General features: G+C 37.5%; 4 protein-coding genes across 9 annotated transcripts; 2 read left to right on the forward strand and 2 right to left on the reverse strand.

Annotated features, from left to right (window-relative positions):
- Positions 1-1,030: 1,030 nt before the first annotated feature.
- LOC103406596 (CDPK-related kinase 4-like) lies at positions 1,031-5,801 on the reverse strand. Of its 2 annotated transcripts, none has more exons than XR_011580376.1 (11): positions 4,894-5,801; positions 4,330-4,460; positions 4,151-4,192; positions 3,939-4,047; positions 3,732-3,810; positions 3,110-3,406; positions 2,884-2,993; positions 2,543-2,647; positions 2,288-2,360; positions 1,666-1,833; positions 1,031-1,538 (listed from the first exon to the last, which is right to left on the reverse strand). XR_011580376.1 is itself a non-coding variant. In XM_070820947.1 (11 exons), the coding sequence occupies exons 1-11, from the start codon at positions 5,425-5,427 to the stop codon at positions 1,401-1,403; spliced, it is 1,776 nt and encodes a 591-aa protein (XP_070677048.1). In that variant the 5' UTR covers positions 5,428-5,801; the 3' UTR covers positions 1,031-1,400. The 2 variants fall into 2 exon arrangements, 1 of the variants encoding a protein (XP_070677048.1); XM_070820947.1 differs by having other exon boundaries at positions 2,288-2,350.
- A 4,377-nt stretch (positions 5,802-10,178) lies between these two features.
- Positions 10,179-16,847, forward strand: LOC103406597 (uncharacterized). 4 transcript variants are annotated; one of them, XM_008345585.4, is made up of 16 exons: positions 10,179-10,679; positions 11,498-11,548; positions 11,626-11,862; positions 12,145-12,243; positions 12,343-12,398; positions 12,535-12,646; positions 12,951-13,121; positions 13,367-13,624; positions 13,782-13,994; positions 14,080-14,283; positions 14,369-14,494; positions 14,623-14,928; positions 15,061-15,159; positions 15,235-15,695; positions 15,808-15,843; positions 16,423-16,847. In XM_008345585.4, coding segments are annotated over exons 1-16 (2,544 nt in total). In that variant the 5' UTR covers positions 10,179-10,565; the 3' UTR covers positions 16,424-16,847. The 4 variants fall into 4 exon arrangements, with proteins under 4 accessions (XP_008343807.2, XP_008343809.2, XP_070677049.1 ...); XM_008345587.4 differs by having other exon boundaries at positions 11,632-11,862; XM_070820948.1 differs by having other exon boundaries at positions 11,632-11,862; positions 12,538-12,646.
- Positions 16,848-18,712: 1,865 nt separating this feature from the next.
- LOC103406599 (uncharacterized) lies at positions 18,713-20,600 on the forward strand. The gene is made up of 2 exons (XM_008345588.4): positions 18,713-18,884; positions 20,250-20,600. Exons 1-2 carry the CDS (start codon positions 18,762-18,764, stop codon positions 20,343-20,345), a joined length of 219 nt encoding a protein of 72 aa, XP_008343810.1. The 5' UTR covers positions 18,713-18,761; the 3' UTR covers positions 20,346-20,600.
- Positions 20,601-21,208: 608 nt separating this feature from the next.
- Positions 21,209-24,217, reverse strand: LOC103406600 (protein IQ-DOMAIN 17-like). 2 transcript variants are annotated; one of them, XM_008345590.4, is made up of 6 exons: positions 23,931-24,185; positions 23,673-23,805; positions 23,077-23,376; positions 22,697-22,936; positions 22,423-22,581; positions 21,209-22,332 (listed from the first exon to the last, which is right to left on the reverse strand). In XM_008345590.4, the coding sequence occupies exons 2-6, from the start codon at positions 23,796-23,798 to the stop codon at positions 21,523-21,525; spliced, it is 1,635 nt and encodes a 544-aa protein (XP_008343812.2). In that variant the 5' UTR covers positions 23,799-23,805; positions 23,931-24,185; the 3' UTR covers positions 21,209-21,522. The 2 variants fall into 2 exon arrangements, with proteins under 2 accessions (XP_008343812.2, XP_008343811.2); XM_008345589.4 differs by having other exon boundaries at positions 23,673-24,217.
- Between the last annotated feature and the right edge of the window lie 1,286 nt (positions 24,218-25,503).

A 25,503-nucleotide genomic window follows, 5' to 3' on the forward strand; every position in this document is an offset into this window, starting at 1 on the left:
AGCGTGATTGTTGGCAAGTTGGAAAGACTTTTGCATATGGCTGCATAATATAATAAAACCTGACATATATCAATTATTGTCCAATTATATACACTGATGATTGAACTGAGATCTTTTTTGGATTTCTGTGTCTAAAGCCAACGGACTCTAAGATCCGGACTATTCATTTTGAATCTTGCAGTTCTCGTTTGCTCATTCTACTAGCCCACCGTTTATAAACTAATGGTCTAGATCTCTCTTTCTCTCTCTTTAACGGTGCGAATCTCTAAGTCTTTGAACTCCAGACATAGATATTAAGAAAACATCTCGATTCCTCATTAGTAATTATGTGACAGTGTGACTATTGCATCTCGGCTAAGGAGTGCCGCATGCCGCCGATCATAGGCAAGAACCACGCCAATTCGCCAAGGAGAGGTTTATTGTATGTTTGTTTGACTTTGATCAAAAGGCCAGCCACTGACCAAGTACAACCCATCCCGCCAACACGAAACTTTGATCGTAAGCAAACGTAGAAATGTAACCAATATTTTATGGAATTAAATTATAGATAAACATATTGACACCATTGGATTGATGAAAATTAAAGGGAATTTAATTATCATCGCGTTTTAAATAAAAAACTTAATTAGTAACTCTTACAGTTCTTACTTTCAACAGTTATTTTTGTAGATTTTCAAATATGGCTCAATTTTAATTTTTTTATAAATTAAAACTATGTCTGTGTTAGTTTATCTTATGTTGTCATCGGTCTCAAGCCCAAATAATGAAGGAGGGCGAGTGTCAAGTAATCAACATGCATCACTCAATTTTTCACGTCGAATCCAAATCTAAAACAAAATTAAGCTAAAACTAGATCGTCACTCGGAGATGATGTGATGTGGCGTCAAGGCACAATGATAAGTAAGCAAGGATCACCATATCTCCATTGGGCGCCCAGATGCAATGTAAACGGGCCAATCGCGAAAACAATCATAAGTTTCAAAAGTTTCGCAACATGAAGCTTGAAGAAGTGAAATTATAATGCAAAGCATTCTTCTAAACTTACACTTGTAAACATTAATATTGGAATGTCTTTACAAAACTCTGTAACCTTACCTTCAAAGGATTGGAACACAAAAATAACCCATACAAATGTAAATGCAAAAGCTTTCTTCGATAGCATTGCCTCTACCATCGTAGCGGTCGCAACTGGCACGAAGATGTCGATGCGTTTTCAAGGGTCTTGAACAAATTCTTCTGCATAAAATCTCTCAAATTATTGACATGGACCTATATCTCTTCACTCACAACCTGACACTCCATTTTCACCTTCACTCGCCAAAGGGGCGGACAAGGTTCTCAAAGAATTCAAAACACTGTTGGTAAATTTTTGAAGAGAACATTATATATCCCGGTTTCATTTATGGACGTCTAGGATTGGAACTACGCACTGTCACACCATGCAAAAATTTGGTGTATCCAAGGAGCGTAAGTTTTCTGTCTGAAGGTCGGATCCAGTCATTGAGTAATTGATAAGATGTAGGACCAAGATTCATTTCCTGCATAACGTTTTATTTTTCTTCAGTTAGCTGGTAATCATTTGACAAACTGATCCAGTTACTTGGTTCCATGTGATATTTTGAAAGTGACATGTACACAAGCAAGACAAAAGACTGATGTGCATACCTGTGCCAACTCCTCAACAGAGATGACCCGGTTTCCTTCATTTTCGAAATGCTCAAACGCCGTACTTGCAATCTTCTCCCATCCTTCATGAGCTTCTAGCTGATATGAACTTATTGCAGCGACGCAGAACTCTTCGAAGTCCAATTTCTTGTGTGAGAGGGGTTCCATCTTGAATTAAAAACTAGAATATGAGTATATGCCTCATGCAAAAGCCAAAATTAAAGAAATAAAATGAAAAATTGTATTGGAAAAATGGTTTTGTTTATCAATTCTATCAATTCTATGAAGGCTGTGTTTGTCAATAGAAAAGACAAGCCAGCAATGAAAAAGTCAGAGAAGATAACAAACTCTAGACCAAAAGTTCTAGAATCCTCCAACATTAAGAAAAAAAAGGTGTGTTCTCTTTGTTTCATTAAATATAACCATACAGAAAAAAACGCTATTCCGCCTGACCTATCTCACAATATCCAACAGTGTGCATTTTATATTAAAGTTTTAAACAAAAAGCAATTACGCAAGTTTCAACTTTGCATAGGAATCTACTATACATGAAATTAGCAAACAAATTTGGGACCATTCCACCATTGAAATCAAAGAACGTGAAGGCATCAAGATCGCTTACCAAATTTATAATGTCATAAACCCTTGACATCTTCATGGCATCAGTTGAATTTTTCATGAGGGCCTGGAATATTCTTCACGATAAGTTGAAAAAGTCATGAAAAAACAATGAAGATAAAATAATTTGAAACATCTAACTATAGTAGAGATATTGAATTGCCCTATTATAACACGTCCATAGATAATACGGGTCCAAAATGGGATCCTAAAATGTAACAAAAGAAGTATTGTTAAAGCAATAAGAACTCTGACTAACCGTTCTGAAATTATCAAGGGAAACACGTCCATTTTTTGGACCCAAGAGCCTAAATTGAGCCCTAAGATAGAAGAGCTCGTCTTCTGTTAAAGCCTTGGAGAGAGCCTGTGAATAACAAAATATGTCACCAACTTGCAAAGGATGCCTTCTAAAATCACAAATGTGGGTTTGTGTGTTTGTGTGTATGAAAGATTGCATTGCCCCAAAAGTATGCCATTCATGCCTGACGACACCCCAGCTTGTTAGCTTTGATTTTAAGTTGTTTCTTCTTTTTTCTTTCCAATTCTTTCTTCACATTTTGGGGGATTTGGAGGGCATGTTTTCTTGTGAAGGAATGTTACCTTTAGTGCTGCACGCTTGAAGGGTGAGGACCGAACATACGATTTAACCAACTTGTAGATTAAAATATCTAAAGGCACATCATGTTTTTCATCTCGTAACCATGGGTGAGCTGTGAACACAAGAAATAGTTATCAGGATACCTCAACAGGAAATAACTGTACATGCCTCTAGCAGAGATATTTAGTGCAATATTAAGGATGTATGAAATATTTAAAACCAACTTACTTAAAGCTTGGGCAGCAGTCATTCTTTTCCTGTGGTCCTTATTCAGAAGCCTTTTAAGAAAATCTTTGGCTTCTGAGGAGACTGAAGGCCAAGGAGAATCATCAAAATTAGGATCAGCTCTTAGCACTGAACGAAAGATTCCTGATTCAGTTCGTGCCCAGAAAGGTCTACTTCCACATAGCAATATATATGTTATGACACCAACACTCCACATATCTGCTTCGAGACTGTAAGATCTATATAACACCTCAGGTGCAACATAGTACGCACTTCCAACAATATCATTGAGACGTTGATCTGCACATGTAAAACTAAATGTTCTGTGAAAACAATGCAATGTTCAGATAACTAAAGTCTCATAATTAGATTGATTTCTAAGGAGGGAAGTTTCATTTCTCACACAAATATGCCAACATATCAGAAAGAAAAAAAAAAAAAAAAAAAAAACCCTCTTTGAAAAAGGTTAAAGAAAATACTTCCAATGAAACAAATAGTTATTGACGATGCTTGGCAACACAATAAAAAATAATAATCATATAGGTAAGAACTTCATGACAAGAAACAATTAGCAGTTGCACATCATATATTGAAGCAGAAGTATAGTGTGGAAAGCAACCATTACCAGGCCTAATAAGGTCAGAAAGACCAAAATCAATAACCTTCATTGGAGCATCCTCATCTCTTGTTGTGAAAAGAAAATTCTGCCAAGCATTCATAATGAACAGAGTTATTAGTTACTGGTTGGAATGAGAACGTGAAGAATAAAAAATACACGTGAACATCCACAATTATCTAACTGTTAGTTCAAACTTTCTTCTGAATGTAGTACCTCTGGCTTTAGATCACGGTGTACGACACCTTGGAGATGACAGAAGGAAACAACGCTTAAAATTTGCACAACAATAGTTTTAGCATCCTTTTCTGTGTATCTTCCACCCCTGCCACAAAGTAGTGATTAAGAATAAATCCTTTAACTCATACAATCCGAAAGTGCAAATTACAAGTACAATACAAGAAAGAAAATACAGCATTTCATTCTACCTTGACAAAATTTTATCCAGTAGTTCTCCACCTTCACACAACCTGTAAGGTCAGCAAGACAAGAAAACTTCAAACAGGCTTATCGGCCAAAATACTGATGTATTCATACAAAGTTGAACAATGGTTTCAAGTTTCTATGAATAACATGATTAGGTTATTGAAAGAAAAAAAGTTCATACTCCATGACAATGTAGACGTTATGGTCATCCTCAAATGCATCGTAAAATCTGACCAGATTCTTATGTCCAGCTAATGCTTTCAGTATTTTCACCTCTCTGCGAACATCTTCAATAGCTATTGCCGTTGTCATCTGCGAAAAGATCCCTCATTTAATTGCCAATATAACTTCAATTAAAATTTATATGAAGTAACTCAGTAAACCCAAATACTGTGCTGATGCAGCAGTAAGGGTAATGATTAATGAGTTCAATGACAGAGATCAAAGGGCGAAAAGTTCTTCGGATTCGACTTGTTGTAGGGAAGTATAATTCACATAACCATTGCTTAATCCAGTGATCAGACTGTTCCCCAACTAATTAAATTTTACCAATTTCATGCAAAAGTAAAAAAGCTGATTACTTGAAATACTCATTGCTTGAACACAAATGGATGCAATTTGCCCTTTAAATTAATCCAAACTTACTTAAATTACACAAAGAAACAAGCTTTATCTACCAAACAAGAAAGTGACAATTCAACTAAATTATTAAAACAAATAATTCATCAATAACAAGCATCGTCACCTTCGCTTTGGCTATGATCTTGACGGCGACCGGCTGTCCTTTGAGCTCTCCTTTCTTCCCCTTGGCCCAGCAAGTATGACCAAAATGCCCTCGACCCACCTCCTTCCCTAGCTCAAACTTTGCCCCAATGTTCTTCCCATACCCAAAGCTCTTGTCCAGTGCTCTCTCTCCTCCCTCGCCTTCCACGCCCCCTGGATGCTCCTCCGGTATCGGCCCATCCTTCGGCTTCACCTCACGCCCTTGCCGCCGTCGAAGCGCCTCCATGATCGGTTTCGCCGGAGACGGAGGAGGTAAGGGCCACCTGAACTTCCTCCCCGGTGTCCTCGCCGGCGACGGCGCAATTCCGGCGGGAAGCGGGCTCGGGCACGGACTGGCCGAGAAGGAGTTGGCCGGAGTGTGCTTTCCGGAGTGAGCATCGCCGGGTCTGGAGCTGGGCGGCACCGGTGCCACTGGCGAGTGTTTTGACTGTTGCGCGGCTGCGGGCTTGTTGTCGGCCTCGGAAACGGCGACGTTCTTGCTGCAGCAAAGTCCCATCGTTGAATTGTTGGGGTTTTGGCGGAGGGAGGAGTCAAAGGAAGTGCATCGGACGGTGGAGAAAATCCGACGACTTGTTAAACCGGCGGGAGAGGAGGAGGAGGAGGAGGAGGAGGGAGGAGAGAAACGTGAATTACAGATAGAAAAGAAATGTCAATAAGTGAAATGTTGGTGGTATTTATTTGGTTTAAGTTTGAATGTTGGGGAGTTACATTTTAATCTGACAGCTGAGCGTCAGGCTTTAATGTTCAGTGTTTAATGCCTGACCGTTGATTTTAATCATGTGTTATTTCAAGTGGGTCTCATCTACCATATGTATAATGTATTGCATTTTTATTTTCAATTTTTTAAATCAAATAATAAGATATTTTACGTTAAATTCATAATTTCCTACAAGTAGTACGTCCTAAGATCTCGCGTTAAAGAGATTTTCCGATACGTTCAAAACACAGGGCAAAAACATTATATGTCATTATATAATTAGAGAGTTCCTAAAATAAAAAAATTTCTTTAATTGTATAATGACATGTTATGTTTCGTCTCGTGTTATGAGCAAATTAAAAAATCTCCACTCGGTTAATTGGGCATACCTCACCTTTAATAGGCGGGTAGGAAATGACCTTGAAATCCATTTTAATTTTTAACTAAGTAGAAGGATTTGAAGTTTACACGCAAATGCGTAGCTCACAACTCTAATCAATTTGGCTAAGTTCAGATATGTTGTTTTTCATATCTATCTTAATACCGAATTGCATGTATACTTAGTTGGAATTGTGAGATGTCATGAATCAAAGAAGTCATAAATTTGAGAGGAAAATTAATGAGAATACGACGTTCCCTCTAATCAATTTACTTCATGATTTAGAAAGGTTTACTTCTTCATAGAAAAATCCAACCCTCTTTTCTGGAGTTTCTATGGATCAAGCTAATGCTACGAGGGATTGTCTTGATCCTTTTTACCTATTATGACAAATCTAAGCTCTTTTGCTCCCCAAATAATATCTCTACTAATTAATAAAACTCTTTTTATCAACCAAAAGAAGATGAAAAGACAAATTAGTCTTCTATCACAAAAAAAAATAATGGGCAATAATGTAATTTCACATCTCTAAATTTTACTGTTTTTTTATTGAAATCTTATCTACAAGTGATGTTAAAATACCTTCAATATTTAAAGAAAAAAAAAGGACCAAAAACAAAAACTCATCACTCCTCCGACGTTCTCTCTCTCCTTCTCTCCTTATCATTATCTAAAAAAATGTGCTCATACACACAATACACACAAAATACGCAGACAAATGCTAGTTCACAACTAATATAACTGCAACAATGCTGATATGCGAGTCTGATCTCAAATTTTCATCTCAACCAACATCTGGAATCCAAAATTAATCTTGTAATGAAACCGCACACAAGATAATATGTTCTAACGTCACGCTCGTGTCATATGCACGAGCATATTTCTTATTATTTAATAGACTATGATATTATTTTTTTCTTGTCATTTACTGATAATTGGATTAACCGAATTAATCAAACTGTTTTAAATACAAAAAACGCGTTTTCCTATAATATTTCTTAATTATTATACCAATTTTGTTATTGGCAACAAATATTATTATCTTGGGATCGGAGGAGGATGACAGACTTTGTTCTTCATCTTCGAGATCGTCACTTTTGTACGTTCTTTAGTTTTGTTTACACGTGGATGTGTTGCAAAGTTCAATCATTTGTAATCATGGGTCTTCTAGATAACAATTATAACTTCACAAGATATATGGCGAGATATTTACATATAATTATGTCAGATATATCAGATGATGCAAAACAAATGGTGGAATGAATTCAAGAGGAAACGAACAGTCAAAAGGCAATGGGAAGCAATAGAAATTTGCATATTTGGCGTTCAAATGGGCTCATGATATATTTTCGAAAAGGGAACGACGTTGCGGTTTAAATTCACAGATTTGTTGTCATATACGATATATTTCAGCTATCCAAAGTCATTTTAGCCTTCAAAACGTAGTTTTGATATTCATAGTAAAAATCGGACCTTTGACAACTTCTCTAACTTAATAAGTTGGGTTTGTGATAATTTGTAATATACATATGCTTGTGAAAAGTAGGATGAGTAAAAATAAGTCTTTGAATTTTTTTTTACTGATACTAATATTAGTATTAGAAAGCCATTCGATTAATGTCAATTAGTGTTGTTTTTATTACCAAAGTCTTTGAGTTGTTCCAAGTAGTTATAATCCTTTATTGAACTTGTTGGATGGTTCTGTAATCATCAATTCATCAGTTAATCAAATTATTCTTTTGGATTTCTATATAACAGGTGGATTCTAGAAACCTTTGTTATTCAGGATTTACGTTTGTAATCCTTTAAGCTTTGTGGTGCGTCCCAAAATGACGGTTTTTAAGTATAACAAGTTGTCTCGTGTCACCATTTCATCACGAAACAATCGTTTATATAATTTATTGAATGAGCAGTGCACTTTTTGAATACATGCTAAACATTTATTGAATGGTTCGAGTCCTAGGGACTCCAAGAATGTCATCAAATAAACGAGTTCTAGTCCATTCAAGTGGATTCTCAAAATAATGGTACTCAAAATTCATATTATAACTCTAATTGGCAAGACCGTTGCCACAACATTCTTCTCCTGTTAAACATGAACCAACTCGCAGTCCACTACTTTAACATTCTAATTATACGTCACATGTAAGTTTTTGCATATGCTATGTGCATATGTACTATACGGTGGCTGCCGCACTAGAAGTTCACTATAGTCAGAGGGGGTGCGAAAGGTGCAGTTGCACAAGGTCCCAAATTTGAAAGGACCGCCAAAATTTTTGTCACCTAATATTTATATGTAATAACATTATATATTTAAAATTGCTTTTGTTATGAAATAATGTTCTATATTCCAAAATTGATTTTGTTAGTACTTTAAAATCTCATTTCACTCCTTATAAGAGTAATTTTTTTTTTCTTTCTAAATACAAAAATTTAGAGCACAATAAGATATTTTGAGTGACAATAATACACCATAAAGACGGTATTTTTTCAATAGTATTGAATAATAATGTTACATATTCAAGTGAAAAGTTAGAGTTTTTGAAGATTGTTTTCTTGTTTGATTGTTTAAGATTGAACTGCTTTTGATTATTTAGTGAACGTTATTTTTGTAGTTCTTTTTACTTATTATTAATGACATTTTTAAACTTGCAATCAATGATTGCTAAACTTTGTTTTGATTTAAGTGATTATTTTCTAGCGTTAATACATTGTCCTACATTTTTTAAGACTTATCTTAAGAAGGGACACTTTTATAAATTTCGCACAGGGCCTTCAAAATCTCAGAGACGGCCTGACTATAGTCACATTCACATGGGGGGAATTGGATTTGAGAGGTAGCGACCAATCAAAGAGTAGGTGACCAAATCAAAGTCACCAAGGTTTGCAGTTTGAAGTTGGAGGATTTTTGAATCTTCCTTTACCAAAGTTGGAAATGTTCTCGCTGTTTTGACTTCTCTCCATCTGGATGTTTCTTAGAATTAGAGAGGGACAAGGAATGGAAAGGAATGGAAACGAGATGAATTAGTCTTAACCACTGTAGCTACAAATCGCTTACGGTGTTGACAAAGTTTTAGTACCTCTAGTTTTATTTAACGGTAAATAGAAAGTCGTACTGGATGGTTTGTTTTCCGATCGTCTTTGATGCCAACGGGCAACTGGATTATTTAGTGAAGGGCAGAGGGAGGAGATGTTGAATTGAAACGACCTGCATTCATTGTTAAGGAAGGACTGCAGCAGTTTAGCTCAATTGGTGGAACTAAGAAAGACCATTGAAACGATCAATGTTGTAGGACAGGAGGAGGAGGAGGAGACACCGACTTATTGGGCTTTGGATTTATTTTGTTATAAAAGTCAGCCCAAAATCTCCTCCCCAATAATATTGGGCCACCACTTGGGCTTTGCGTATGATCTGAAAAGCCATTGTTCTACCAAAACAATAATGTATAACATCACCCAATGACTGTTCAAAAAAAAAAAAAAAAAACAAACCCCATACCCAATGATGATGTTTTGATGAAATGAGATCCACTCCGGATTTATGTGTTTGAAGCTTGTAGATTGAAGAGATTCGGGTCATTCAAGAGATAGAGAAAGGAATCTGGGATGTTAAGCTTTTGGGTTCTTATGAAGTTAGCCAGTAGGATGGGCTAATGGGACATATGATTGAAATTGAGTGATTCGAATTTCTTGGTTTGCGGGTTTCGAACATAAAGATTCGGAGTGAATCTCAATCCAGTTTTGGTGACTAACAGTCTAACATATAAATGTTATTAACTATTGGTACGGTTATCAAAGTGCTTTCTGACTATTGATATAAAAACTTTGTATTTCGAAATCATAAAAGTGCTTATGAGCATAAATATTTCAAGAAAAATAATACTAAACAAGCCATAAGATTGTTTGCATTTCTAATCCGTTTTCTTTAAATTGCCTGTATTTAAAATAAAAAAAATTGTAATGGATCATGGAAGTTTGTTTTATGGCATTAAGCTTGACGTTTGCACTCGTTTCAAATTTTCCTATTTTTTTAGTTAATCACATTTAACGAGTTTTTAACAGTGATCTGATATGAACTCAAATCGTTAACAAGTTGATTAAAATAACATTTCGCTTGGAGTTAATAAGTGATAAAAACCTATATAAATACCTGAATTAAAAAGCAAATCCCAGAAGTAAAGGTGTAGCGCCACGCGCCACTCGAAAGCGTCGGCAATCATGCGATGGTAGTGAAGTTTGCCCTATAAATGGCGGGAGCCTCACCTGCTTGTAAATTCTCTCTCCGTCGTCAACTCTTCTCAAATTGCATATCAACCCCTCCAAAACCCTCCAATCGCAAAACACTCCAAATCGTCCGGGTGCTTCCCCTTCTCTATCGCTCTGGTGGAGTAGCTCCATTGCCGGTCCCTCTCGTCTCGAAAATCCCTGCAATTCCATGCTTTTACATTTCCCCCTTTCCTTTGAGCCTTTCGAACCCTAGGTTTTTTTTGTTCCCTTTTTTTTTTTTCTGAGCTGAGCTGAGTAAGCGAGTTTGAGTAGTACCGGAGCTTCTAATTCAATGGAGGCTGCGGCCGCTGCGCGCGGTAGTTCGATGCCGATGCCACCTCCGCCATCCCGTAAAGAGTGGCGCGTCGTCTCGGACCATCATTCGGCTCGAAACATCGGGGATGAGGTAGTAATTTGCTCAAAAGCACTTGCATTGGGTTCTATTGGGTGTGTAATTAATGCTAAAAGAGAAAAGAAATGAAATTTAGAACAGTGGGTTTTTAAATTGGGTTTGGATTGTTAAAAACCCTTCGGTTAAAACTAAAAATATGATCAGGGTTTGCAAATTGCATGTTATGTTTCTCATTTTTTTGTTTGTTTTGGGATTAAGTATGCGAAACCATTTTTAATTAGGTGAGGAGTCGTTGATTTATTTGTGGTTTTTGTTCACTTTGTTTTTCTTATTTAATTTATAGTGTGGTTTAAGTTTTTGGGTTTTGGTGTTCGTGGGTCGGTGGGAAATGTGGTTGCTGCTCTCACACTTTGACATTAGAAGATTGTTATAATATACTTGAAGGGGAACTGTTTGGTGAATATGGATATATTTTGAATGAAGCAACCATGTCTCTCGTTTGGTAAAAATAACCGATGGGTAAAATAAAGGAAATTTCGCAACTCGTATTTTGTTTTAATGATCAGGAATTGGATATATAAAGTTCAGTGTACTGCCAGTAATAATGCTCCTTACAAATTTTTTAGGACTAGTAGTGTGAGTTTATTGCCTTTATTTGCTCGAAATGAAAAGCTTCATGGAAAAAAGGATACAACTGAAGTTTTAGCATTGGCTAAGGTTCTTCAGTGAGCATCGCTGTTAGCTGATTAAGATGTGGCACTTTAAAATTTTGCTCCATGTTTTGTTTAAAGTATTTAGTGCTACTTGTTTATCATTTGTATTTGCTGCTTTTCCATTATCTTGTTCTTGAACTGGCCTATTCCAATATGCAGGAGTTGGAACGATCAAAGCTAGGCCAATCAGATGAGAGAACTATATATGAGGTAAGGATGTTGATATTAGTATTAGCTTGTATTCTAAAGGATTCAACGAAAGTGAATATGATTTGTTGTTCATCAAGGTGCAGCAAGGGAGAGGGCCAGTTGATGTGGACTTCTGTTCGATCACAGTAGATGGGACTTTAGATCATGGCCTTCTGCAGCAGCGGATTGAAGACGTTTCTAGACAAAGAGAGGCACTACAGCATATGGAGATTGATCTTAAAGCTCAAATCATTGCAAGATCCGAGATAATGGAAATACAACATAACTTTGATGCTAAAATAAAGGAACATGCCAATGCTGCTTCCAAGCTTCAGGTTTTGATTGATAATAGGATATGTAATTTGTAATGTGTATGATGATGATAGGGTTTTATTATATTGCAATTACAAGAATCTCATGAGACGTAACAAATATCAAAGTTAGCATGCTAGTTCTGATTTGCAATCTCACATGCACATTCCACATTTGGTGTGCATATGTGGAATCTTAAGCTCAAAAGCTATCAGCCAATCTGAGGGTATATTTGATTGTTAGATGATTTCCTTGAGATATATGCGTGAAATTAGATACCAACTGTGGGTTTATATACTGTGCAGGAGCAACTCCATGAAAGGGAGCAGACCATACATGATTTGGAAAGGAAAATGGACGAGAAGGATAGAGAGCTGCATGCTATCAAACTAGATAATGAAGCAGTAAATTGAATGCTTTTGTATTTTATATGTTTTAATTGAGCTGTTTGAGTGAATAATTTGCAAATTCTTAATCTTTTGATTTTCATAATGTTCTTGCAGGCCTGGGCTAAAGAAGACCTTCTTAGAGAACAGAACAAAGAATTAGCAAATATCAGGTACTGGTCTATTCGTTGAAGACCTGCTCACTGTACTTCTAAGCTCTTTTCCAAGAATGCTCTTACTTTTTGTTTAGATGTAAATCAAGCTCTTGTCTTTTATCATTGCATGCTAATGGGTTACTGTTTATTGCAGAAGGGAACGTGACCATTCGGAAGCTGAAAGAACCCAGCACATACAACAACTACATGACCTGCAAGAGCATATTCAAGAAAAAGAGAGGCAGCTTAATGATCTGCGGGAACAGGTCTGTTGATTTATCTGATGCACTTGTATAGCCATACTGAAGTAGAAGTTAGCAAGTTTTTACACATTTTAATGGTACATATATTTAGAATATGCATAGTTTCATATGAGGTGCTTTTCTACTATTTTTAATTCTCTGAATGAAGAAAGTCTACTGTGCTGTTGTTTTAAATGGTCATACTCTGAAATATAAGTGACATTCAAATTGGAACAAATTTGGTTAATACTCTGCAAGTTTCATGCTAATTTAGTTCTAGTGATGCACTGTGAGTGCAGCCAGTGTCTGATAGTGTTTGTATTTTCAGCATAGGCTTGCTCAAGAAGCCATCCTTTTTAAGGATGAACAGTTGAGGGAGGCCCAAGCTTGGATCACCCGTGTTCAGGAAATGGATGCCTTGCAGTCAACTACAATCCAAGCTGAATTGCGGGAACGTACAGAACAATATAATCAACTCTGGCTTGGTTGCCAAAGACAGGTTGGTTTACTTATTCTTTCTCTATCACATTTCCAGGGTTTTTCTTTTCTTGAAAAGTTGAAACTTGCGGGAACGTTCAGACATGGGCATCTGCAAATTGTCTGTTTGTCTATATGCCGAATTTTCCCAAAACTTATGTCAAATCATATGTGATGTTGGTGCTATACTTAATTAAACACGGTTTTTGTTTTCTTCAAAGTTTGCTCACGTCTTTGATATTTTCCTTTTTGGCTCACTGATTTCAGTTTGCTGAGATGGAGAGACTTCATATGCATACAGTACAACAGCTACAACTTGAGCTGGCTGATGCAAGAGAAAGGAGTGGAGCTTACACTGATGAGTCACGCATGACACAATCAAATTCAAAGGATGCATCTCAATTTGGTCAGAACAACGGAAACCAGCTAGATATGAATACATCAAATGGAAATACAGGGCCCCTCCAAAATGGGAATTCGGATGATGTTTCATCATTTGCTTCAACTGGAAACGCATCAACTCAGGTAGCTGCATGCTTTTGTGGTTCTCCTGTTAGTAGCTTTGGAACTTTTATTGCTTTTTGGCTAAGTCCCTCTTTTTGAAATGAAATTCGCAAGTAGGAATTTGAATTAGCTATTTTTTATATTATTTCCATAACATTAAGTTTTGGATCGTTATTAGATCGACCATGTTGCTGGGGTTTCAATTTCACCATCATCACTACTTGGGATGCCTTCCTATCTTCCCCCTGGACAAGTGACTGCTCTACATCCATTTCTTATGCATCAACAAGGGGTGCCCCATTCTGTCCCACCACATGTTCCTCAATCTCATGTTGGTCATTTTCACTCGATACCTGCAATATCATCTCTCCAACAGTGGCAAAACCAACAGGTGCTGAGATGAATACATCTTTTCTGTCCTGATTATTTTAATCTACAACGATAACAGACTTATATTCTTTATTTTCTCTTTTAAGGCTCCATCTGAGGGTTTGCAGATATCTACACAGAATGAGCTTCCATCATCACAAAATGATCCAAACTTAATAAGACCAGATGCAAATTATAACTATGAAACATCTGGTAATGGGCAATTTCTTCAACAAGACTATTTGGATGCTCAAATTAACCAAGGGGCACAGCCTGATTCTGTCTTGTCATCATCTACTGGGGAAGCACAGGTATTGCGTTGTATACGATGATTACGTAATGTTCTTTTATGTTGTGTGCAACTTCACTGGATTCACCGCAATTATTTTGGTCCAGGTTCTTGAGTCAATTGATAGAGGTTATTTGGTCTCATCCCAACCTGATCAGAGCTTGCAACAAATTTCCTCCCAGTTCCGCAATGCTTTAAGATTGGAGTCTCTTGAACAGAACAGTGAAACCAAGGTAGATAAGCTTCCTTTGTTTTTGGTATTTTCCCTATACAGGCTGGAGCTTTGTGGTCAGCCAGCCTGTCTTGTCATAGTGCAGATGGTAACTAGGGAAGAAGTTCAGACTAACTTGCTTTTGAACAGGTACCGGAGCAAAATGTTCAGACCTCGACTGACCATGGGTTGGATGGACAAGTTTTAACTGCAGAACAACCAATTTCTACTACCAATTCGTTAAAATCTGATAATTCAATTCCTTCAGTCAATATCAAGGAAACTGCAATTGATAATGCCACTAGTGCAGTTCTGCCTGAAGCATTTGTCTCAACTGGGCATGCAAATGCGGCAGGGGGACAGACTTCGGAAATTGCACTTCTTGATGAAAGGTCATTGTTGGCTTGCATGGTTCGCACAATTCCGGCAGGTGGTAGAATTCGTATCAGTTCAACGGTGAGCCTACCTATTTTCTACTAGGTCTTTGTAGTTAGCATGACATTTTTATTTTCTCTGCCAACTTATCTAAAACCCTTTCTTGTCGGCAACTGATTAGTTCATAATATATGTTATTTGGTCTGAGTACAGCTACCAAATAGGCTCGGAAAGATGCTTGCACCCTTACACTGGCATGATTACAAGAAAAAGTTCGGAAAGCTTGATGACTTTGTGGCTAGTCACCATGAAGTGAGTATGATTTAAAATGTCTGTTTTTGCATAGATGGATATTATCTCATGAGGACCTTAATTTTTGTTTTTCAGTTATTTGTGATTGAGGGCGACTACATTCAGCTTCGTGAAGGAGCGCAAGAGATGATAGCAGCTACAGCTGCTGTTGCAAAAGTTGCTGCTGCAGCAGCTGCATCATCTCCCTACTCTTCATCTTTGCCTTCTGTGGCTATTACTCCAGTGGCACAGACTCACCGCTCAAGGAAGATGTCAACTTCAAATGTAAATGATAATCACTTGCAGTCTGTTAAGCAGAATCAGCAATTAAATGGGTTAAGCTTTGGCATTCCTGGAGGTTTCTCAAATGTAAAGATTTTGAGTAAATCTAAGGATTCTTGGGAACCGAATGGCCCTGACACTAGGCCAAGCCAGTCATCTGTACTTATGAATGGTGGAAATGGAGCACTTATGGATAGATCAAGCATGAGCAGTACCCAAAGCTCAGGCTTGCCTAATGGCCGGCTGAGCTCAAATGCTGTTGGGAAACATGGCAGGTGTACCTCTTTAACCCATTGAACACACTGCAGCTTTTTTATTGTGATGAATTAAGTAGTTATGGCTATTGCTTTATTATCGTGTAACTTATTAGACGTGTTACTTTGACAGGATGACCAATGCTGCTGCATTTACTTCCAGAAGATAGTAAGTATAATTACTCGAATAGTTAAAGTATTACTGTTTCGTGATATAATCTTTTGGAATATGTATGTTTCATTTGTTTGATCTTGTCTACCGGTGGTTGAGTTTTCTGAGCTGTCAATTATTGGGTGGATCCGTATTAGTCTGCTCCTGGTTTCTTTAACCTAAAGGGTTTTTTGAGTTCAGATATAAGATAGTGTAGTGTGAGTCATTATGTACATATTATTGATCAATTATCTGATGCTACCGGCATGTGTGAGGGCCACATCTTACAATCTTATGCTAGTGGCTTTAAAGATATGTACCATTGCGTTTTCGGTATAAACTACTATTCTTAAGCATTGGTTTTGTTAAATATATTTTTGCTTAACCGTTTCCATTGAAGGCTCAGCAATCCATTTCTTAAAGGTGGCTTTGCTCATAAATAGGTTTCATTGGTAGTTAAGTTCAAAGTTCAAACCCCCGTACCGAAAATGTCCTAACCGATCAAACGTGATTATGATAGTGCTTGCGGTGATGATGCAAATTTGAATTTTACTCTTCCCTATAGCAATGCAGCTTAAACATATTTGGTGTTGGCAGGAGAGAGCAGGGAATCGCGCCACCTTATGACCGGAATTTGTGGACCAGAGCGTGGACGGAAGATTATTTTGGGACGGCAACAGGATATGCGGGAGATTACATATTCATCATAGGTTGAATCAGACCATCAACCTTTGCAGCTCACTTCATGGAATTTTCTGACTGGAAATGTTTGCCCTTTTTTCGGTTTTTTGTTTTTTCGGTTCTTCAAAAGCTTTAGGTTGTGACTGTTTTATGATACACTGAAAAGATCGAAGACTGCAAACTCAGAATGTCTCTGCAGTGCAGTGATGATGATATTCATGCACAAAATTGCTTCTGTGCGCAGATGGATGAAAAATCTGCCCGTTTTGTTGTTGGATGAAATGATGGATTCTTTAAGCATTTTTATTAAACATTAATTTATTTCTCTCTTCTTATTTTTACTTTATTGGGCTGAGATAAACCCAACTGAGTTTCTTGTGTTGGAAGGCCAACCCACTTTGTTTCGTTTGTGCTTTTTGCTATACTGCAGTTTGTCTGCCCTTTGCACTTAAGTTTGAATTTTCTTTTTGGTGGATTAGAGTAAATTATAATTTCTTTTTAGGATAAAAATAGTAATGTCATATTTTTTGGAACAAGTTAGTTGAAAATATCGAATGGGCCAAAGTTTTTGGATGTTATGGTATTTACACTTGGGGTGGGGGGACAAATTGATTTCGAATTTACTATTTACGAGATTTGAACTTAAGACTTCTTACTTACAAAGTGAGGATAAATACAGTTAGACTTTAGTACTAAGTAGCCAAATGGGGCAACATTACCTTAAAACAATAAGGGCATGTCTGGTAACGTTTTGTAAAACAATTTTGAGGAATTGTTTTGTAAACAACAAATAGAATTTTGCATTTTTATGATTTGAGAATGGTCTGTACTTTAATTTTATCTACAAAACGAAAAACTGTTTTGAAAAACGTTAATGAACAAACCCTAATGTTTTATACACTCAAGTTCAAATTCTCTGTTTTGTGTTCAAATATGCCCAAACTAAATTTCAAACAATACATTAAAAATTTGGAAAATCATGGTACTTCAAAACGGGTCGTTTTACGCTATAAGACCATCTCTAACCGAAAGAGGGACAAAGGGCTCTCTTTAGCCCTATAGCTTTGCAAGAAATTATATTTTAATGAACAATGTTAGGCCACATTTTATACCATCTCCAACCGAGGGGGCCAAAGGGCTATAGGCTAAACATAACCCTTTGACCAAAAAACCATCTTCAACCAAGGGGGCTAAAGGGCCATAGACCAAACATAAATTATTATTTTAATTAAATTAATATGGTTAATTAAATTAAACTACCATATTAAAATAAGGTTTTCGGACATTTTGAGTGCCACTTGTCTCAATAATTTTTAAATAGGATTTCGAGTGACACGTGTCACTAACGTGAGCAACTCTCCAAATTTCAAACGTGAGCAACTCTCCAAATTTCATATCTTTATGTAATCTCAATCATTTTTCGGATAAAATTTCAAGTCATACGTGTCGCTAAAGTGAGTTACTTATCTAGATTTCTTATCTTTATGTAATCTTAATAATTTTCGGATAGGATTTCGAGTGACACATGTCGAGATGTAATTGGTTGTGCAAATTTTAGATACGATTCTTATCTACATGACACTTCTTATCTTCAACTTTCAATGTTGAAGGAATGGTGTGGGTATTTATAGGGAAAAAAAATTAGAATTTTTCTTTTTATATTAGTCCAAAAAAAAAAAAAAATCAAATTCCTATTGTAACTTGACGGCAGTATGACGTTATCTTCAGCTTTCAATGTTGTAGGAATGATGTACGTATTTATAGGGAAAAAAAATAGAATGTTTCTTTTTATGTTACTCCAAAAAAAAAAATCAATAACCTGACGGTAGCATAATGTTAGCTAACCATTGCTAGCTGGCGTCATGTTGACTCTAGGTAGCCATTGGCATTCAAATGGGCTGAGCTTGAGGGCTGGCAAAATGTCAAGTTTGACATTTTGACGCTAAAGGGGTGATAAAATGTTAAGTTTGACATTTTGGTGCTAGAGGGCTAGCTGGAAATATCCAACCCGCTGGCCTGATTTGGGGGTTGGGGTCCGGTGGGACCCACAAACCATTTGGCCTATCTCTTTGTTGGAGACGGTTTTTGTGTTATTTTAAGTTATTTTTAGCTTTATAATCTTTTGGTCGGGTCGGTTGGTGATGGTCTAAAGTGGGTAGTTTGGAACGGCGTCGCTTTAGTCGAGGGCTACATATTGTCGATCGGAAATCAATTTTTAAAAGCGAAAGAAGGAAAGGGGGAGGAGAAGAAGAAAGATGGGTTACGTTCTGAGAGTGAGAATGGCGTCGTTTTTCGGCGGAGCTGCGGTGGCGTCGTTTCTGGGTCTCTACATCCTCCACAACGATTACAAGGTCGCCCACCACTCCATTTCTCAACAGGTCCGTTTTCCTTTTTCCTTTCTGCAATTCTTAGGGTTCTATCTTTTCTTCTTCTTCTTATTCTGTTTTCTTTGGGTTTTTTTTTTCAATTTGTTGATTTGGGAACCTTCCAATCTTCGCGTGATGACGGAATATTGAATCTTAAGTTGATTGGGGAAATGGGGTTGGACACGATTTGTTGTTTTCTATGATATTTAGGGAAAATCCTCCTCCTTTTGAGCTGAAAAAATGAATATTAAAAGTTAAACGAACTTGCAGAAGTGATTTATGAGCATTTTGGTTAATTATTATTTGAATTAATGCATAATTGTTCTGGTCAATGTCATGAATTGCTGCTGAGTAAGTCAATTTAGGTTGTTTAGGAGTAGTGAGGGGTTTGAATTCTGTCGGGCGTTGGCGACATTTGTGTGGCGGTTTCGATGATGTTTTGAGTAGTTAAAGTTTTGTTCTTCGACAGTGGAAAATTGGAAACATAATGTTGGTAAGATGACGATGAAGATCAATCATGTTACACAGATAGTTGTCACTATTGGTCGTGGATGAATCAAAACCAGCAATGCTTTATTCCTTTTCCCAATTCTTTTAGGGTAATTTAATTCGAACTCGAATGTTTTCCTTCTTTGTTTTGTGTTTAGGATCCTTGTTTTCTACCAGTTAGTTGTGAGCTTTGATGGGTTCTCTTTAGAGAAATCAATTATACATTGATTGTCTACTTGTATTCATTTATATTGATTTTATAGGGTACCCTACTCGTTCTGTTCAACCGATTAGGGCTATGTGTATATTCTTATAGGCTATGCGAACGCATCTCTAAATTGAATTGTGTATGATTTAACCCTTCTGGTGTGAAATAAGGATTTCTTTTACTATTAAGAACAAGAAAAGAAACCTTGATTCGAACAGTTCGTTATGTTGACAATGTAAAAGAAATTTTGCTCATAACATGATGCTGCTGGAATTGTCGGCAAAGCATGACATTCAGTGCTTTAAAACTGTTTACACATGCGTGCACCCACACACTCACACTTGTAAACGTATAAGTTCCTACCCACTTCGCCAACGCATATTTTGAGAAACCTACCTCCTAAGAAGCATTTCTGATGCAGTGCTAATCATGTCAGTCGTAGAAGAAATTCTCATGGAACCCTGGAAAATCTGGCTTTTGCCCGAGATATGCTATTTTGTTTTTTCATATACATGATTGTGCGACGTATGATCTTCTGTTTTTAAGATTTGGATCGCCACTATTACCGGCCTTTTAGTTTCGTGCAGTTTTACAACCATCTTGTGTATAATAATTTCTAGGCATTTAAATAGCAAGAAAAGGATAGTTGAGATGTGAATTTTTTTCCCTTGTTTCTCCAGGTGAAAGGCCTACATGAATCATTGGACAGAAGAATTTCAGCTCTCGAAAGTTTAAAGCCAACAGAAGCTCCACAACCTGCAGAAGCATCCGAGTAGATGCCTTGAGAATGCTACCTGCAACTCTCTTGTGACTCCAAAGATCTTTTTTGTTTCTTCGAATTATGCGGGTGGTTTCTATGTTGTTTCTCCACCCTTACAAAGAATAATAATGACATAACTGACTTCTACGGTTACTACAAGACTCGAGTATTTTGTATTTTTATCAGATGAAAACTGTCAGTAGCTCCGAGAGATGCTTTGCATCGACGAGAGGTTATTTTACTTTCGGATATAAATTTGTTTCATCGAGAATTTTGTGTTTGCCGTGTTTCGTGGTGAAAATTTCCCTGCGAATGGAGTCGATTGCAGAAAATATGATGTTACAGGCAACTCTACCGAAGTTTCTCTCAGGGCCCGTCCATACGTGTTTGTGGATCTATGCATCTACATTGACTGGTTTATGTGAGATTCTTCTACCTTGACTTGTTAGGTAGAATGATTCCAAATTCGTGTCATTTTGCAAGATTTTAAAGAGAGTTGAAATTACTCGAGAGTAATTTGCGTATGAACACTGATCGGTTTATCTCATGTAAGGAGTCATTTCTCCGTTACTGCAAGTGGCCGTCTAACCACACAAAATATCTGATATAACTGCAAAATGTATAGTTTCAAGTTACGATTTGGCTGCGAGGAGGAGTCGAGCGTTTTCACGTGTGCATTGCCGTTGCTTGATTCGTTTGTTTCGGATGAAGGGATCATCTTTTTGGTTCAGCTCTTGAAAAAGTTCGCACCCGTAATGCAGATGATGTGATCACCATCTCACCATCTCCGGGTTGTCGGAGAAATATCTTGAGTTGTATGGTACAACACACTGCTGATGCATTGTTCAGTTGTTCATGTAATTTGTAGCAGAAAGACAATAAAAAACGAAGTCATCAACTTTATTCAACACCCAGCTGCATCGGTTTAGAGAGCATCAGTTGCCTATGCGCGCAATGCGAGAGATAGTGAGTCGTTGATGCTTTGTGGGAGCAAAATGCATCAACGGCTTATAGTCTCACAATTCTCGGATATCAAACGAGATTTATATATTGAATAAAAGCATCTAGTGAAAGCTTAATAGTTAAGTTAATTGCTCCTCTAATCCCATATTGTGCATTTGAAGTTGAGTTAGCAGATTAACCACCAGTACCCAATCATGTGTCAAATTTGCCGGTTACACTCTTCTGCTTGATTACCTCAACCAGTACCTTCTGTGCTCGCTGCTGGAAGTTGGAGAGGTTTCACCATCTGTGTAACAAGAAGACACGCTAGGCCTCTGCGGCATTCGAACTGCAAGGCCTCCCTTGATGCCGTTGTTATATCTAGGGCTCTCCAAGTTATAATCCGAACCACCATTAACATTAGCATTAGCACAGCTATCACCACATGGATGAGGAGCTGGAAAAAACAAGCGTTTCCTTGCGGATCCTGGCTTTTCCATCTCGCTTGCTGAATGCCTTTGCCTTGGTGTGCTTTGAGACCGAATCCGAGCCTTGGCTGATGCTGTAGTAGCCATGTAGTTTGGCACCCCCATCAATCCATGGTTGTAATTAGTTGAGCCTAAGTTCTGGTTGGGAGTATGAGGAGGTGGCATTGGGTGGTTAATCCTCTGATCTCCCCGAAGGCAACGAGGACTAGCCGAGTGCACTTGTAGATTTCTTGCCATGGAAGTAAATGGCGTGACGGGTGATTGAGGAGAGGCAACTGGATATGACTGAGGAGGAGCTCTTTGCTGTTGATAATTGTACTGAAGATGGTGGCTCTGATAATTATATTGATCTGATCTTTTGATTCTGGAATTGGAATTCGGAGTACTCGAATAAGAGTAAGGTCGAGAAGTGTCGATTTCAACTGTTTTGATAGGATCTCTCTGATCAAACGAAGCTCTGCCTGGATTGATCTCACGTTGCCTTCTTCTTGTCCAACCATCAAGCAAATTAAATTTCTCCTCTAACTCCTCATGCTCACTAGCATCTTCGTCGCTGCTACCACTACTCAATTTCTTAATTTTTATGAAACCATACACACAATTTAGTACAAATTATGAGTTGTAAAAATTAAAAAGGCAGAAAATTGTGGTGAGATCGAAGACCTGGCTAGAGAAGGCATAAGCAAGGCTAGTACTCCTTTCACTCTTCAAGGCAGCTTGCTTGGTTTTCTGTAACATGGCTTCAATCTGCTCCAATGTTTTCGGTTTCAAGTTGTCCCAATGGATCAGATCATCCAAGGCGCTGCTCTCTTCGTCTTTCGACTGCATTAGATACAGTACAATTAGATCATTTGGAACAAATCTGTAGTATCACTAGTTGTATACAATCTAATTTTTCGACTGCATTGCCCGCCTAAAATGATAATTAGTATCTTACTATGGACTTCCTTCTATCTGAGAAATGTGCTCCACATAAGCCATTGGGATCACTGAAAATGGAATCTGCGCTGCCTTCATGCGAAAGCCTCTTCGTTCGTTGGTCAAGAACCCGAGCTTGCACTCGAACCAGAGCCTGCATGCATTGCAGAGTCATCTTTGCCCTCTTTCTAACATTGTGGCCTCTCACCAGTGCTTGAAGCTTCACCAGCCCCTTCAGGGCCCGAAGAGCTCTTCGAGCCTTCAAAACCAAAATCAAATTAGTTAATACTCACTTGCACCAGCTAGCTACCAAGTTATTTGTGACAATGCGACATTTTAAACTACTCTAATTTACGGAGGGAAAACTTAATTAATTATTGACTAATTATGATTAAGTACCAGACATCCTCTGAAAGCAGTCTGAATAACAATGGCAGCATAGTCTCTAACGAAAATGGAAGGCCTGCAGTTAGACTTAGTAAGACGAACAGCTTTGACCGCCATTTGCACTGTGGCAGCTGCTGTCGGGGCCACCGCCATTCTAGGAGCATCACGGGCCTCATCATGAGCTGCCATAGTTGCATTTTGAGTGGCTGCTCCGCCATCAGCAGCAGATCTTGGACAGTTTCTATGTTGTACTTGTATAAACGTTTCTTGGATCGTAGGCTTCCTAAAAATCCATCTCCGTTTTCCTCTCTTCTGCAAAAACAAAACCCAATACCCAATACCCAAAAACCCAAAAACCACTCAAGTCACAGATCTCAAAGTGGAAAGAAAATGGGAACTCCAACTAAGCACCTTTTCTGGTTCTGCATACTTAAAAATTAAACACAAAAACATTTTTCGCAGTAGTGTTTTTCGCATTCCCGTTTTTCCTTTTCCGCTACTTCTCTTTTCATCCCTCATTGTCCTTCTATTTATGCAGAGAGAAAACAAGAGTGCGAAAACCATCACTTTTCAGACTCTCAGAGTGCATATAATGATATAAACCCTACCTTTTCTTCTTCCTCTTGTTCCTGCAGTTCTTCTCTCCTCCTAGTGTTGCTTCTGTCACTCTTGGTAGGAGACCTGAAAACCCTTTTGACCGCGGTCAACCAGGAGCTCCCTCCAGTCTTCCCCATGAAAATGCTGACCGGTAAAAACTCAGAAACAGCAATAATGGTAAAACCAGGTGATGAAACAATGAAGCATGGGAATTTCTTTATAGGAGCTTCCTGTTTGAGAAGTTGGTATGTTTGAAATAAATGCTTTACCTTCAGAAGCAGAGATGTAATTAATGAGTGGGGAAGAGAGAACAAAGTATGTGCTCTGCGAGTGGGGTTATGCTTCTGCTAGTTCATGCATTTAGCAGAGGAGCAGCAGCTGCAGTGCAGGCCTTGTCTGTATGTATGTATGTATGTATGTATATGTATATACATGTAAGTGTAACGTTAATATTTTGTTGCAGTATATAATGACAAAGGGAACGGTGTTTTCTTGTGGCATGGAGGAATTTGATGGGGCACTGTGTCAGAGAGAGAGTTTGGAGGCAACATGAAAGAGTAAGTACTCTCGATACCGCAGAAAGCTGAAGTAAAGATGGGGAGGAGGGCTTTCACCTTTTGCTTTTTTGATTTTATGTTTTTCATTAACAACTGCACGAGTCATGAAAGAATTGTATCATAGACTAGGAGTGGATTTTGTATGAAACATAGACGTTCAAGTTATGGTGTCCCAAACCTTCAGAAGTGTAAGTGAATCTTCCTTAATCAAAAGATAAACTTTTGTAGAAGAATTCGGACTACGTCATTTGTAAGATAATTTTTACAAAAATATGAGACATCATGTGATTTGATCCCCACTTGACTTCCTATTGATCTCAAACCAATATGAAAATTGCCTTAATCAAACAGCATAACCGAAATTTCTCAAACAAATCATGTGATGCGACGAGATCATGTGTGTTAGGATAGATGCTGCAAGCCTACAGAAGTGCAAGATTATTAGAAGTTACGACTATAAAATGTGATTAATCATACAATCATCAAGGTAAGAAAAAATAGTGGTATTTCAATAGGGATGAGGGTTCTCTCCGGATTCATTTTGTGAGGATTTCGGGAATTCTCAAATCGTGTTTGTATCGTACGTTAGTTTTCATTAAATACTATTTATGTTTAATTTTAAATAAAAATATATAAAATAATTTCTGATTACACAATATACGATGAACGGACATGATATGAAAATCCTAAGAATACTCACAAAGAAAATTTGAAAAGAATCTTCATTCTTTCAGTAGAACAGTCAAAGTTTCTTGGATTCTCTGAACTCTCTGTCTTCTTTCTTTCTGTGTGTTTAAGGGTAGGTGAATATTTAAAGTCGGTTGCTGGAGAACAGTCCTTCCACAAACATCACCAACGAGAAACAACAAAAAATGGCCAGTGGCATCCCATTTGTGGGAATCAAAAATTAAAAACTTTAAAGAAAAAATTTCTAGCCAAAAAAATAAAATCTCTGCATCACTTGAAAGTGGGACCCGAATTATCCACAGGACCTTCAGGTGGAGAAATTATTAGTTGTGACATGGTACACCAAGTATTTTTATGCAAGTAGTAGAAAATTTTAATTTTTAAGTTATTAACCGTTTAACACATATAACCCTTCATTTATATAGAGACACTTGATGTACTATCTCATGTGATGATCACACTAAAAAATCTCTCCTGCAGGTGGTTTAATGACTCAGAGCAGCTCCTATTGCTATTTGCTAGCCCGTGAATGATTATGTCATGTTGAAAGGGGATCATAATGCTTATTTAACTTTGGCAAATAGCTACTATAAACAAA

This window comes from Malus domestica, chromosome 01 (genome assembly GCF_042453785.1).
Source record: "Malus domestica chromosome 01, GDT2T_hap1".
Classification (NCBI taxonomy): Eukaryota; Viridiplantae; Streptophyta; class Magnoliopsida; order Rosales; family Rosaceae; genus Malus; species Malus domestica.

Coding starts and splice junctions, on each gene's coding strand:
- LOC103406596 (XM_070820947.1), bottom strand. CDS start 5,427: ATGGGACTTTGCTGCAGCAAGAACGTCGCCGTTTCCGAGGCCGACAAC. Junction 4,193..4,329: donor AACGTCTACATTGTCATGGA/GTATGAACTTTT, acceptor CTGACCTTACAG/GTTGTGTGAAGGTGGAGAAC. Junction 2,351..2,542: donor CCCTTGATAATTTCAGAACG/GTTAGTCAGAGT, acceptor AGAATATTCCAG/GCCCTCATGAAAAATTCAAC.
- LOC103406597 (XM_008345585.4), top strand. CDS start 10,566: ATGGAGGCTGCGGCCGCTGCGCGCGGTAGTTCGATGCCGATGCCACCT. Junction 11,863..12,144: donor ATGCTGCTTCCAAGCTTCAG/GTTTTGATTGAT, acceptor TATACTGTGCAG/GAGCAACTCCATGAAAGGGA. Junction 13,995..14,079: donor AACAGTGGCAAAACCAACAG/GTGCTGAGATGA, acceptor TTCTCTTTTAAG/GCTCCATCTGAGGGTTTGCA.
- LOC103406599 (XM_008345588.4), top strand. CDS start 18,762: ATGGGTTACGTTCTGAGAGTGAGAATGGCGTCGTTTTTCGGCGGAGCT. Junction 18,885..20,249: donor ACCACTCCATTTCTCAACAG/GTCCGTTTTCCT, acceptor TTGTTTCTCCAG/GTGAAAGGCCTACATGAATC.
- LOC103406600 (XM_008345589.4), bottom strand. CDS start 23,798: ATGGGGAAGACTGGAGGGAGCTCCTGGTTGACCGCGGTCAAAAGGGTT. Junction 22,937..23,076: donor CTGCTTTCAGAGGATGTCTG/GTACTTAATCAT, acceptor TTGGTTTTGAAG/GCTCGAAGAGCTCTTCGGGC. Junction 22,333..22,422: donor CTTATGCCTTCTCTAGCCAG/GTCTTCGATCTC, acceptor ATAAAAATTAAG/AAATTGAGTAGTGGTAGCAG.